The 13,719-nt window shown below is 40.5% G+C and overlaps 1 protein-coding gene across 1 annotated transcript in view; it reads left to right on the plus strand.

Moving 5' to 3' along the window:
- Positions 1-10,283, plus strand: part of LOC108683125 (paired box protein Pax-6) — a 48,535-nt gene extending 38,252 nt beyond the window's left edge. The window contains exons 12-13 of the mRNA XM_047882008.1: positions 6,443-6,762; positions 7,099-10,283. Coding sequence (XP_047737964.1) covers positions 6,443-6,762; positions 7,099-7,190 — 412 coding nt within the window. The 3' untranslated portion in view covers positions 7,191-10,283. The remainder of the gene's footprint in view (positions 1-6,442; positions 6,763-7,098) is intronic.
- Positions 10,284-13,719: the final 3,436 nt, after the last annotated feature.

A 13,719-nucleotide genomic window follows, 5' to 3' on the forward strand; every position in this document is an offset into this window, starting at 1 on the left:
GTGCTGCTATCATGCTGCAGCGTGCTGCTATCATGCTGCAGCGTGCTGCTATCATGCTGCAGTGTGCTGCCATCATGCTGCAGCGTGCTGCTATCATGCTGCAGCGTGCTGCCATCATGCTACAGCGTGCTGCTATCATGCTGCAGCGTGCTGCTGTCACGCTCCAGAGTGCTGCTATCATGCTGCAGCATGCTGCATGCCATCATGCTGCAGCGTGTTGCTATCATGCTGCAGCAGGCTGACATAATGTTCCTTGTTTTAATATATCCAAGTTGAATGAAAATCAATTTACTTAATTAGTAAAACTATTAATCAATGTGAAGAATCCCTTTCTGAATTGGGCAATATTATTGATAAGTATTATATATTGATTAATAGTGATTACATTTATAGATCAGTAATTAATGCCACGTAACGAGTGTAATAACATCTGAGGCTGGTTATCGTTCAGAAGTTTATACAATTTACCATGGATTTGAAACCCGGACCAATATTGAGGAGAACCTGTTGATAGAAATCAATGGAACTTTAGTATTAATGGGCCAATATAGGGGGCGGAGGAACCTACTTACTGAACGTCTATATAAACAATTTATAATTCAGTGTTAGGAAAAAATAAACACTTCAACTTTGACGTCTGACAATAAAGTTTAAAATTGTAAGTGCAGCAGTATAAAAAATATTGCATATCATGTGTTGTGGAGTATCATTAACATTTGATAAAGCTACTTAGATACTAATATAGGCAGCACAGCCACCCCTATATGTCATCAACACCTAGAGGCCCAGTACAGTTATTTGTACTGTCTGCGCCGCGGCAGTAAGTGAGACAGAGAAGTGACAGGCAAACAATCGGGCAACAGACAGACTGACAGAAGCACTTCGCCTCCGTCAATCCCGACGCGCGGCGCAAAAACCCGAGGCGGGATAGACAGAAGTCCTGGCCACTGCCGCGCAAATAATAACTATTTAGTTAAACAAATGATTACTCTATGCATAGGAAAATAATTAACTTCAATTTACACGCTTTAATACCTACTTTTTTACACAAATTGTTAGTGGTTGCCTTATATTTTACATTATACCTAAAACATTCATGAGCGCATGACCAGCAGGTTGCACTGTCTTTGGGGGTATGAAATGCAGTTAGCCAAAATACAGACAAATGAACATCATCAGTTCGACTAATCTAGGGCTGCTAGTTTATAAAACTGTTTTCTCAGCTTACAAAATATACCGCCACGTGGTTCGCTAAATTTTCGGCTACATTAGCAGCAGTTGCCCAAATCTTCGGCCGCATGAGCAGCAGTTGGCCAAATCTTCGGCCGCATGAGCAGCAGTTGGCCAAATCTTTGGACGCATGAGCAGCCGTTGGCCAAATCTTCGGTCGCATGAGCAGCCGTTGGCCAAATCTTCGGCCGCATGAGCAGCCGTGGGCCAAATCTTCGGCCGCATGAGCAGCCGTTGGCCAAATCTTCGGTCGCATGAGCAGCAGTTGGCCAAATCTTCGGCCGCATGAGCAGCCGTTGGCCAAATCTTCGGCCGCATGAGCAGCAGTTGGCCAAATCTTCGGCTGCATGAGCAGCAGTTGGCCAAATCTTCGGTCGCATGAGCAGCAGTTGGCCAAATCTACGGCCGCATGAGCAGCCGTTGGCCAAATCTTCGGTCGCATGAGCAGCAGTTAACGTAATTGACCTCATGGCCTCCCCTCACGATCGTCCCTCTTTCTCTCTGCCCTCAGATCTGCTCTAATAACTACCATTGATCTCTGGCTGCCCTCAACAACAGTTATCATCGCTCTTATTCGCCAGTTATTAGAGCGAGGGTGCGACGTGCTGCTTAAACGCCAGCAGATGTGTATCGCAATCGACCTTCCGACGATTAATTTAAAATTTTTTGTATGAATTCTACTTGGAATTTGGCACAAAAATGTCGTTGATGAAAATATAGGGAGAAAAAATTCATGTCTCGACGTTGCAAAAATGAATTAACAAACATTTTATTTAAATTTACAATTTAAAAATAAGTCTATAGTATTTAATTTATAAATTATTAGCGTATTAGTCAACACACGGGAGTCGTTGACGATTATGAACGGCTTAATTAAGTCGGCAATTATCGCTGAATAATTCATCTCGTGAGTAAATTAATAGCTCTTGTTGGAATGCCTGCTAGGTTTATAATTCCTATAATTCTCAAGAGTATTATTTTCCAGATATCCAAGGTTGAAATTGAAGATTGAATAAAAAAATCAAGAATAAATATCAATGAAAACTGAACGATAAAAAAGGTATAAATAGTTCTGCGAACAATACTATAGGGGGCCTTTAACCACATTCTCTAACTTGCGCTCAAAATTAATTTTCGATTGAAGAAAAAAGCGATAAAATCATGATTTAGAATTTAAAGACGATATTGCTTATTCATACTTCCTTAGGTCGTTACTGAACCAATCAGAGCGCACAAAAGCGGTCACGTGACGCGGCCCCGGCCAATTAGCGTCGCTTATAATGACTTCCGTTCGACGCTTGAGCCAGTTACAGCGTATACTGTATACGGTGAGGCCGTATGAAGGTCTATATGCGTATTATAAAGACGTGTCATGGCCTGTATGCGTATTATTAGGCCATATCATGGCTAGTATGTGTATTACTAGACTGTATCATGGCCCGTATATGTATAAGTAGGCTATATTTTTCCCGCATTCGCATTATATTACTAGGCTTTTTTAAGGCCCATTTACCTTTTTTAAATGTAAATATATAATATTATATTATATAAACATTTTGTATGCGTATTACTAGGCCATATTATAGCTTGGATTTGATGATGTCATCCTGTACGGGTAATAAGATGGATTGAGGGTAGAATTTACCGACAATTTAGGATAAAAGACAACGTATGAAATCGGTGATCATATCAAACGAACGTACATCACAATGACAGCCCAACCGAGTCCACTACAAGACACAAGTCGTCTAAAACGCACCAACCACGACGCATCACGCCACATGACACTACAGAGACGCATCACGACGCATCACGCCACATGACACTACAGAGACGCATCACGACGCATCACGGCACATGACACTCCAGAGACGTACCCACGACGCACTACGACGCACCACGATGCACCACGATGCACCACGACGCACCACGACGCACCACGACGTACTACGACGCACCACGACGCACCACGACACACCATGACGCACCACGACGCACTACGACGCGCCACGACACACCACGACGCACCACGACGCACCACGANAAAGATTGCGATGTAGAGCGGCGTATACACAACGGTAAAGAGTGCGACTTAGAACGGCGTATACACAACGGTAAAGAGTGCGACGTAGAGCGGCGTATACAAAACGGTAAAGAGTGCGATGTAGAGAGGCGTATACACAACGGTAAAAAGTGCGACTTAGAACGGCGTATACACAACGGTAAAGAGTGCGACGTAAAGCGGCGTATACACAACGGCAAAGATTGCGATGTAGAGAGGCGTATACACAACGGTAAAAAGTGCGACTTAGAACGGCGTATACACAACGGTAAAGAGTGCGACGTAAATCGGCGTATACACAACGGTAAAGAGTGCGACGTAAAGCGGCGTATTCTCAATGGTAAAGTGCGGGACGCTGAGCAGCGTATGCTCTACGGTAAAGAGCGCTCCATATACGCACTCAACGATGAAGAGTGTTACGTTGAGCGGCATAAACTCACCAGTAAAGATCGCGACGTAGAACCGCTTTTCCTTAAACTGAACACGAATCTCTTCAGTGCTTTCGTCACTGCGTGCATCACCGTATATAGTACGTCATTTTAGGTATATCATAAGATATATCATCGTTGTTCACTTAACGATGATGTACATCATCTGGTACATCACCGGTTAGTTAAGCACTTAAGTATCATCAATTATAATTTTCAGGTACTGAATCGCTAAATACGAGTACATCATCGTTAAGAATCCCATTGTCCTGGGAATTCTTTTCAATACCATGCTTCACAAATATCATTGCGAATATCATCTCGGATTGTAATTATAAATATCGTAAAGATTTCCTTACTGAGCACACTCTCTAGGTATATTCATCGTTAAGTTAATTTTCGTTGTGCTCATCAACGACAAGTGTAACATCTCTCAGAACATCAACTAGAGGAGTAGCATCTTTAACAATTGTGATGCATAAATCGAGTCCAACTGCTAGTCAAGTGACTGGCTACGAGCTCGTTCCTTGCACCGACCAGGCCGCAGTTAGTGCTAAGTATCATGTCGCTGGTGTAATGGCTGGTTTATCTATGGTAGTTACTTGCTAATGGTATGTGGTTATTGATGGTATGAGGTTATTTATGGTAACTGCAGCGCCGGCGCGGAACAAAAGACGGCGGTAAAGCAACCGTACGGCGCGCGCGGAAGGCCATTAATCGGCCAAGAAAGGCCGTGTGGCCAGTGACAAGCTTCCTGGCCGCCACGTGCCTTGTTTCCTGCTGGTGCAGGCCCTTTGCAGGCACTCTCTTCCAGGCTGATTAGGGAGACTTTGACGGCCAAATGGCATGTCGGAAATTAGTTCATCGTACCGTTGATACGAGTAAATTCGCTCATTATAATTAAATTTAAATATTTTATTAAGAATTTCAGGTACTGGAGCGTGTCATTAATTACTAAAATTTATCATCCTCAAAAATTCCCGCCAATCGATCGAAATTAATTTGGAAATGAGCATCCAATCTATTGTACGTTCATCATCAACGTCAACGGTTATCAGCAGCGCTGCAGCTTCTATGAAATGATTTCTTCTATTCATTAGCCGAAATATGAATAATCTCAAAGCGACATAGTATCTAGATGAAAAATCAAATCCAGTCGAAAATACGAATTGAAAATCGAATCGAGTCTGTAAAATTGCAGAATTCGAGGCGATGTACGTACGCCATTACGACGCGCGTGTGTCTCTGTAGTGCTGCAATAAAAGGCTCCCAGGCGCTGTATCAACAGCACCAGGGCAGAGCAAACAGGCCTCTGTAAACAGAGTGCAGGGAATCCTCTTGTAGGATTATTAAATGGTTGACTCTGTAGAGTGCAAACAGAAGCACCGAGACAGGCGGATAAACAGGGCTCCTCTTCTGTTTGCTTCAGACGGCGTGCTTTGCATTATTTTGTTAGGATTTTTGGAGCACGAGAAATCTTTTCCAGGCTTTAAAAACGTCCTAGGCAGGCTAGGCGTGACGGACGTTTTGAAACTTTTTTCGGGAAACTTATTTTCTAACTCTGAGGCTCAAGGTAACTTTTATTTTGAGTGTCCTATTGGGGTTTAGGCTTAGGGAGTGAACATGTCACTGATGAACATATGCGTGCTATTCATGAACAGCGTATGTAGTGAACATGTCACTGATGAACATATTGGAGTGTTATTCATGAACAGCGTATGTAGTGAACATGTCACTGATGAACATATTGGAGTGATATTCATGAACAGCGTATGTAGTGAACATGTCACTGATGAACATTGACGAGTTACTCATGAACAACGTATGAAGTGAACATGTCACTGATGAATATTTCCGTGTTATTCATGAACAGCATATGGGGGATGAGCGAATCACGTGTTATTTATGAAAATCTTCAAATCAATGTTGTCGAACCTACATAAAATTGCTTGCTACATCTAAGCCTTATTTATAAGAACAAAATTAATTTATGAGCGCCTTATTGACTGTCTTTTAGCTATGGTTATCCGATCCCACCCTATTATGTTTGCAACTAACGTCTGAAATAAAATTATATCCTGACGATTGGTGCACATTTTATAATGTAAATTCAGCGTTATGCATATTATGTTTTAATAATTATTCCACATTTAGCATTCGCTTTGATATGACCAACTAAATGATGGAAAGTTAATCAAGTTTTAAGAAGTTGATCACGTTATCTGACGCTGCTTGAGATAATGAAATGTTCAGATGAAATTCCATAGGTTTTCTGTAGACGTATTTGTGAATCTCTTAATTTGCTTGTCATCATTTTGAATTAGTTTTTTCAAAAACACGGAGGAAAATTTTGCAGACCAAAGTCGTGAAAACTTTGTTATATCAACAAATAAAATATTATAAAAAATGTCATCCGTGCAGTAAAATTTTTAGAGTATAAACAAATTTTTATAGTGTCTTAAATTAGATTAAAATACAACAAAATATTATAGATATGCAAAAAAGTTTTGAATTTTTTATTGAAAATAATTCATTGTATTCTCAGCAAAATAATAAAATCTCATGAAACACATTAAAATCAGTCATTTTAAATAAATCAAGATTGAATTATTTCACATAACAAAGTCACATATTATTATTTATTTCAGTTATTTCAGTCACATAAAACCACACATTAAAACTTTAATCCTTAACATTTTATTTCTTTTCATTCCCCCTACAGGATGTCAGGAGGACTAAGCAGCATGGGTGGGGGTGCGGGAGGCGGGTGTCTACAGCCCCATAGGGATGGCCACCCAACCGCCGCCCATACGCCTTATCCCTACATGTTCCACGACCCTCTCTCGTCTCTATCCTCGTCCTCCCTCTCCCCCTCGGCCTTATCCTCGAGCTATCAACGTACGTCAGGTAACCTGACGTGTGCCAACGTCACGTCTCAGAGCGTTGCGTCTTTCAACGCCGCTGCTGCGTCGCACGCCGCCGCGTCATACGCAGCAGCGACGCACGCCGCAGTCGCCGCTACGTCATCAGCGTCGTCTACTGGTACGTCGCGTGGTCTTGTGGGTAGAAATTGCGTAAAGTATAGCGTCATCGTCATGTATGGTTAGCCTATGTGCATGTCATGTTTAGTCTATGTCTAGCAATCAATATTTGTAGGATCTTGCAAGGTCAGTTTTCTCGTGCGCTATTCAGCTGTGCTTTTCAAACATAATTTTGACATGATTTAACCTCGGTGATCCAAGATTGCAGTGACAGCTGTAGTGAGGAAAAATAATTTCAAATACTAACGTTCTATTAATTTAAAAATATAAATCTTCCATCATAACTTTATTAAAATCATTATTAATGTTCTAAAATATATTTGCCTTATTTACACAGGAGTGATCAGTGCCGGAGTTTCGGTGCCTGTTCAGATCCACAGTCAGACCCCCGACCTCGTCGCAGCGAACTACTGGCCCAGGCTCCAGTGATGGGGGGCCAGCGCTCCCTGGGGCGACGTCATTGGCCTCGGGGAGAAATGATTGGCCCCCCGATCATCGTCTGATCGGCACCCGATCATCGTCTGATCGTCACCCGATCATCGTCTGATCGGCCCCCGATCATCGTCTGATCGGCACCCGATCATCGTCTGATCGGCACCCGATCATCGTCTGATCGGCACCCGATCATCGTCTGATCGTCACCCGATCATCGTCTGATCGTCACCCGATCTGATCGTCACCCGATCATCGTCTGATCGTCCTCTGATCATCGTCTGATTGGCACCCGATCATCGTCTGATCGGCACCCGATCATCGTCTAATCGCCTTCTTATACCGAAAAACTTTCTCTAGAAAGGAATTGATTGCACTACCAAGCGCAAAAAAATGGGTTTCGCTTTTTGCGATTAAATCAGCAAACCTATAAACAAAACGTGGTCAGTAAAACCTGCTGTCAGTAAATCGGTGTTTTTTATATAATTTGAGTGTTGTGTGTTAAAAAAATTCAGTTCGAAATATGTGAAGAAGACTTTTAGCTCACATTAAAGTTGGGGCTGTGGAAGTAATGTTCATTAATACTAACATTTTAAATTCGACCACAATCGCAACAAAGGGCCACGATTCATGGCAATTGATGACAAATATATTAATAAAGAACCTACACGAATAATATTATACTTCGTATAATAGAAAATCCCAGGTCGATCGCATTTTAAAGCCATCACGGAACAACTCAACCTGAATTTGAAGTTATCAATAGAAGTCCGTATCGAAGATTATGTTGTAATTATGTATATGTGTAAATATATTGCTTCAATCAGAAGCTTCCACTCACTGATCATGAGGGCTTTTTCATAGATGTAAATATTTTCCTTTTCATAGCGTCATCAGTGATAACTCTTCCGTAGTCAGTCTATTTTAGCTGCCCAATAGACAATGCAATGATTCACTATCGACACTTTGTTCAGGAAAGCTGAATAGATTTCTATATACAAAATGGGTGCTTCCAGACAGTGAATAGTGCGAGAATTTATTACCAATACAAAAAACCAAGAAGAAATTTGCATACAATTTTTGCCAATGCCAATAATTTAGAAAAATGTATATACCAATTCGCCTCCCGTACTCTGCAGAAAAGTGTTCTTTGGAATTTTTTATGTTAATGTCACATTCAACTGTGACAGTTAAAATGTAAAGGAAAATAAGAAGAATGGTGCAATTTATGCTGTAGTACGCGGTGACATCTAAACCTTACGTTAATACAGTAAAATGCAGTTTTCAATATTACAAATTTCATTCTTTAATTTTAGATAAATTAATAATACAAAATTGTCAAAAGTTTATGCGCGAGACATAGACTGAACGAGTCGCATAGAATGAAATCGAATTGGCTCCCCCCGGCCCAATTACGAAGCATATCTCGCAATTCGCTAACGAGATCGACTGGGGCTACATTACGAGCGCAGCGCACATTCTTCATTGTTGAACGCGAGTCCAAAAGCTTATTTGCATTTACGAGTAATTGGATGAACGCGTCAATCCGCCAGCTCGTCGCCGTCCAATTCTGTCGCGAGTATTAAAAGAATCGGTCTGACTTTTTCAACTCAGGAATTTCGTGTTTGCGTTTTTCTATAAGAGCCTCAATAAGCAGTACGATTTATAAAATCAACGACGAAAATTTTAAATCAGCACTGATTTTTGTTCGTTCGCGCGTGCAATGTCCAGCAATCACGGCAATTCACGAACTACTCGACCAGTTTGTGACGGTCAAAAAGCCCCGACTTTCAAAGGTCGTATCACAAATTTCACGCTGATCAACGCCATTAATTTTGTTTATTGGATGTGCATGCAATGCTAGGAACGCCGCACTTGTGCCACCAAAGAACTCAATTCATTATTGCTTCATCAAGTTGTAATTGGGTGCGCTTGTTTTGCATAATTCCCGTTTAAATTAGCAGCTCTGAACGTCGCCCTGACGCGAGAGTGTGGCCGCTCACGCGCAGCAAACGCGATGACGCGATCATTTGAATTGGTTTCTCCGCGTCCGCTCGCACGGAAATATGCACGCGTCCGTCGCTCTCAAATTACAACCGATAAATTTCCGGAATCGCTGAAAAAAAGTGAACCTCGGTGGTACCCGCGACTGCCTTCTCTCTATTAGAAAATCCATTTGTGGATATTTTCATGATTTATATCAACCTGTGAACGTTTGGTTGATGGGTGGCTGACGTATATATGTCAATACCATCATTAAACCCAAGCACTAACTTTAAACCATGTCGTTGAAAAAATAACTCAAACGAAAAATTATGATAAGCAACAATTTTGTTAGTTTTGTATTGACTGGATCCCGAACCATTAAAACTCGTGAAACTTTCGCGGAATTTGGACCCAAACAGAAAATTCGTCCAATCTAAACCAGCGTCCTGAACTTGACGCTATCGCTTGGCTCGCTCAGCTCCGTTAAAATAATCAATTGAACCAGCAGCTATCAGCAGCAACATCAAAACCGAGACGGGAAATGCTTTTATCAGATGGAAACGATGGTCTCACTTGAGTGAACATATATTTCAGTGCGCAATTCAGCGTGAAATTAGCGACAAAAGCGTCCGGCCAGAGGGACTTGTCAGGGCGGCGGCCATGTTGGCTGCGGCTCGAGGGAGTGTCACTAGCATTCCCAATTTTTCCTCTACTCCCTAATTATAATGGAACTGAAAAAAGGAACTGATTAAGATTTGGGAATAATCACCCTATTAAGAATAATCACCTATTTGATAATAAACGTCCATTTGGGAATAAACGCCCATTTGGGAATAAACGTGCACTTGGGAAAAATCACCCTACTGAGAATAATCGCCCATTTAGTAATAAACACCCTTTCGTGAAAAATCAATCGATTGGTAAAAATCACCCATTCTGGAATAATCACCCATTTGAGGATAATTTTCCCTTTGGGGATAATCACCCATTTTAAAATAATCATCCTATTTGCTTGGGCAATGAGGCTATTATTAATCAGAGCTGGACATACTTAAAATAAACCAATCAATAATATTTTATACCCAAAATTCAGAGGAAATTTAAATAAGAAACCTATGCAAATTCATTTATCACTCATGTTCTGCATTAATATCAATTCAAATTTTTAAATAATGCAAACCAAAAATTTCCAAACCTGATCTGAGTCAAATCTGATTCGAAAATTCCCGACTGAGCATTTACACTGAATTGCCCACAATGCCATTCGCCTCTAATAGAGCGCTCTAAATTCAACATCAGGCTCGCCTCTTTCAACAGCGGTGCGCACATTAGACACACATCACTTCACATCATCAGCCACCGAACATATACAACTCTTCACCGCACCGCTGTGGAGACTACATCCATCACTCCACCACACCGCTGTGGAGACTACATCTATCACTCCACCACACCGCTGTGAGGACCACATCGATCAATTCACCACACCGCTGTGAGGACCACATTTATCACTTCACCGCGCCGCTGTGGGGACCACATCGATCAATTCACCACACCGCTGTGGAGACCACATCTGTCACTACACCACACCGCTGTGGAGACCACATCTATAACTTCACCACGCCGCCACTGACCAAATTTATTTATTAAGTGCCAGAATGACAACCTATATAGAGAAATGCTTGTTTTGAATTATAATTTAATTTATTTAATTGAAATAAATGCCTTGCAATTGAATTTTTAATAATTAAAAATTCATATATATTTGTGAATCCTCTTCGGAATAGAAATAAAAGGACATGGGTCTAAAGAATGCATCGTGGTTCTCTGCTGGATGGTCGCATGCAGTTACACACGTGGCTTGAAATGGAAGCCAAGTCTTATAAGTTGAATTTTTTTTAAATCACGGATATTGGCCTTTCCTGCTTGGAAAAGCAACATTACCCGGAATTTGCAGCCATTGTGTAAAGAGCTGCAGGCACTTGAGTATCACAGCCATGGATCTGAGGTTCTCACCGAGTAACAACGAGTAGCTCGTTCTCTTCAAAAGCTACCGACAAAAGTCATTGGTTCCGCAAATAAAGCTATTTGGCGCATTAGCTTCAGCCTTGTCGGTGCTGTGAAGCGTGCAGTGCTGAACTAACCAGCTGACAAATGATCTTTGCCTCTGACATCTCTCTCACGAACACATGACTTCACTACACACATGTCCACATATGACTTCACTACACACATGTCCACACCGCCGGCGAAACTTCAGTGCATAACCAAATTACCGAGATGCGGTTAAAGTGCTTGCCTCTGGGCGCGTGTAAAAAGATGTGAACACTTGAAAAATCCTACGATTAGAAGCAGTGGACTGAAGAAAATTAAAATTTAGGAGTAAATCGATGAATTTCGCCGCATCGCTCCTCTATTCACATGGAGGAAACGAGTCCTTTAGAGGCAGCCTGCAGGCGCGCACAAAGCAGCGTGTTTCATGGAGCGTTTAGAGGAAAAAACGACCCATGCCATAATGGTGGATGATGACATATGGCGGGACATGACTCTCATGAAGAGCTCTATGAAAACGATACGTTGTAAGAGAGCCACTCGAACTCTCGAGAGCTTGTTGAGTGCGAGAGCTGAATAGCTTCCATTCCACTGCGCCATGCCAGCGTGGGCAATACGTCCAACGTGGCGACATGTGAGTGGCTTTTGATTAAATCAATTTTGAGCAAATTTAACTTGGTTTTATTAATAAATTTATTAATGTTTTGCCATCAAAGACCAGAGTATCCATTTCAGTTACTGATGTAGTAGCCCAGAAATTAATTATGATACTCTCTTTTGTTTAGCTCTTGCGTAATTTTTAGTTTATTGCAGTTTAGCTTTTACTTGGAATGTAAAAGTTAGTTCTTTTTAAAATAATAGTTAATGAGCGCAATGATATTATGTAATACTGATCATAAAAACCATCGAATCATGAAAAATGATTATCCTAATTTACTTATGGAATTCTGTGTAACCATTAACAACATAGTTAAAAAAACCTTCTTTGTGTGTCTAGTCACGTAATTCTTCATTTTATAGGAGTACTTTCCCTTTAAGTTAGGTTCGATAAATGTTTTCATAACCTCTTTTCTTCAAAACAGCGAGCAAAATTCTATATTACTTTTCAAAGTTGTTCAACATAATTAACAACCCTTATAAAGTACCATCGTCTTAAGAAAACATCAAATTAGATTAATGATTTTTAAGCAATGTATGATTAAAAAAGGGGAGTCTCGTTCATATGACCATCATTGCAGGGAATTACGAGACATAAATTCAATGCGTAATTTTAAACTCTGTATATTTTGTATATAAACTAAGCATGTAAATACGTCCAAAGAAGACTGTGAAATTTTCAACTTGATTTTAATTTAATCCTTGTTACTCCCAATTCTGAAGTTTACGAGTGGGTCGCCAAAAATGAATTCAAAATGTCAGAAATGGAATTTTGTGTCGACGACAATTGAAAAATTTTGGTGCGAATGAGGATAAGATGATAGAAGATAAAAGAATGAATTTATTATGCCAAACATAATCAATATTTTAATTGAATTTTAAACGATAGCCCATATTGTGAAAATTCAAAACATTTTCGTTTAAATGTATTTATTGATTCTCAATTAAGACGCAATGCTACAAATACTTATAGACACGTGTTGAAGAAGTAATTGTATGTATCAAATCTGTACACTTCTGAAGTATATTCAACAGTTAAGGAAAATTTTCTTTCCTATTACTTAAATAGGGCGATAGCAGTAATCTTGCAAATGAAACAATAAGTGTCTATTTTTAACATAAAGAACAAAGTCTAAGATTTTAAGTAGTAAATAATGTTATATATGCAAAAATGTCAAAACCTAAACTTTTGGAATGTCCTTCTTCTTCCCTGGAACAAATTTTTTACAGATTTCGCCAAAATATTAAATTTACAGTCGCGAAACTAAATTCCCATGCCCATTGAGGGTATTAGTTGTTACAGCTTGGTTACCGGAGACGTCATTCAGGCGTGAATTATAGAATCTAAACAACGACAGAAAAGTCTACGGAGGCGCCAGTCCATTTTTGAAGACTCAATGCGAATTCACAAGATATTTTACGGATGCGCGCGAAGAACTTTCCTTGTAATTAATTTTACCAATTAATGGCTGAGTAAAGTAACAAATATATGAAATTTCCGATGACTAGCAGTAGTAAACACTCTAGTTATTGTACGGATGACACTCTGTCATTGGAGTCCAATGAGTACACTAACACTATAGCCTAATAGTTTATCGAGTACACAGCACAAGGAGTTCAAGGAGAACACAGCCCTAGGAGTTCTACGAGTACACAGCCCTAGGAGTTCAAGGAGTACACAGCCCTAGGAGTTCTACGAGTACACAGCCCTAGGAGTTCAACGAGTACACAACCCTAGGAGTTCTACGAGTACACAGCCCGAGTTTAGTAGCAGCAGTGGTATCGAATGCCTATTCATAAAGAAAATCATGCGAAGAAAAAGTCAAGTTAG

This window comes from Hyalella azteca, unplaced genomic scaffold (assembly GCF_000764305.2).
Source record: "Hyalella azteca isolate HAZT.00-mixed unplaced genomic scaffold, Hazt_2.0.2 contig9393, whole genome shotgun sequence".
Classification (NCBI taxonomy): Eukaryota; Metazoa; Arthropoda; class Malacostraca; order Amphipoda; family Hyalellidae; genus Hyalella; species Hyalella azteca.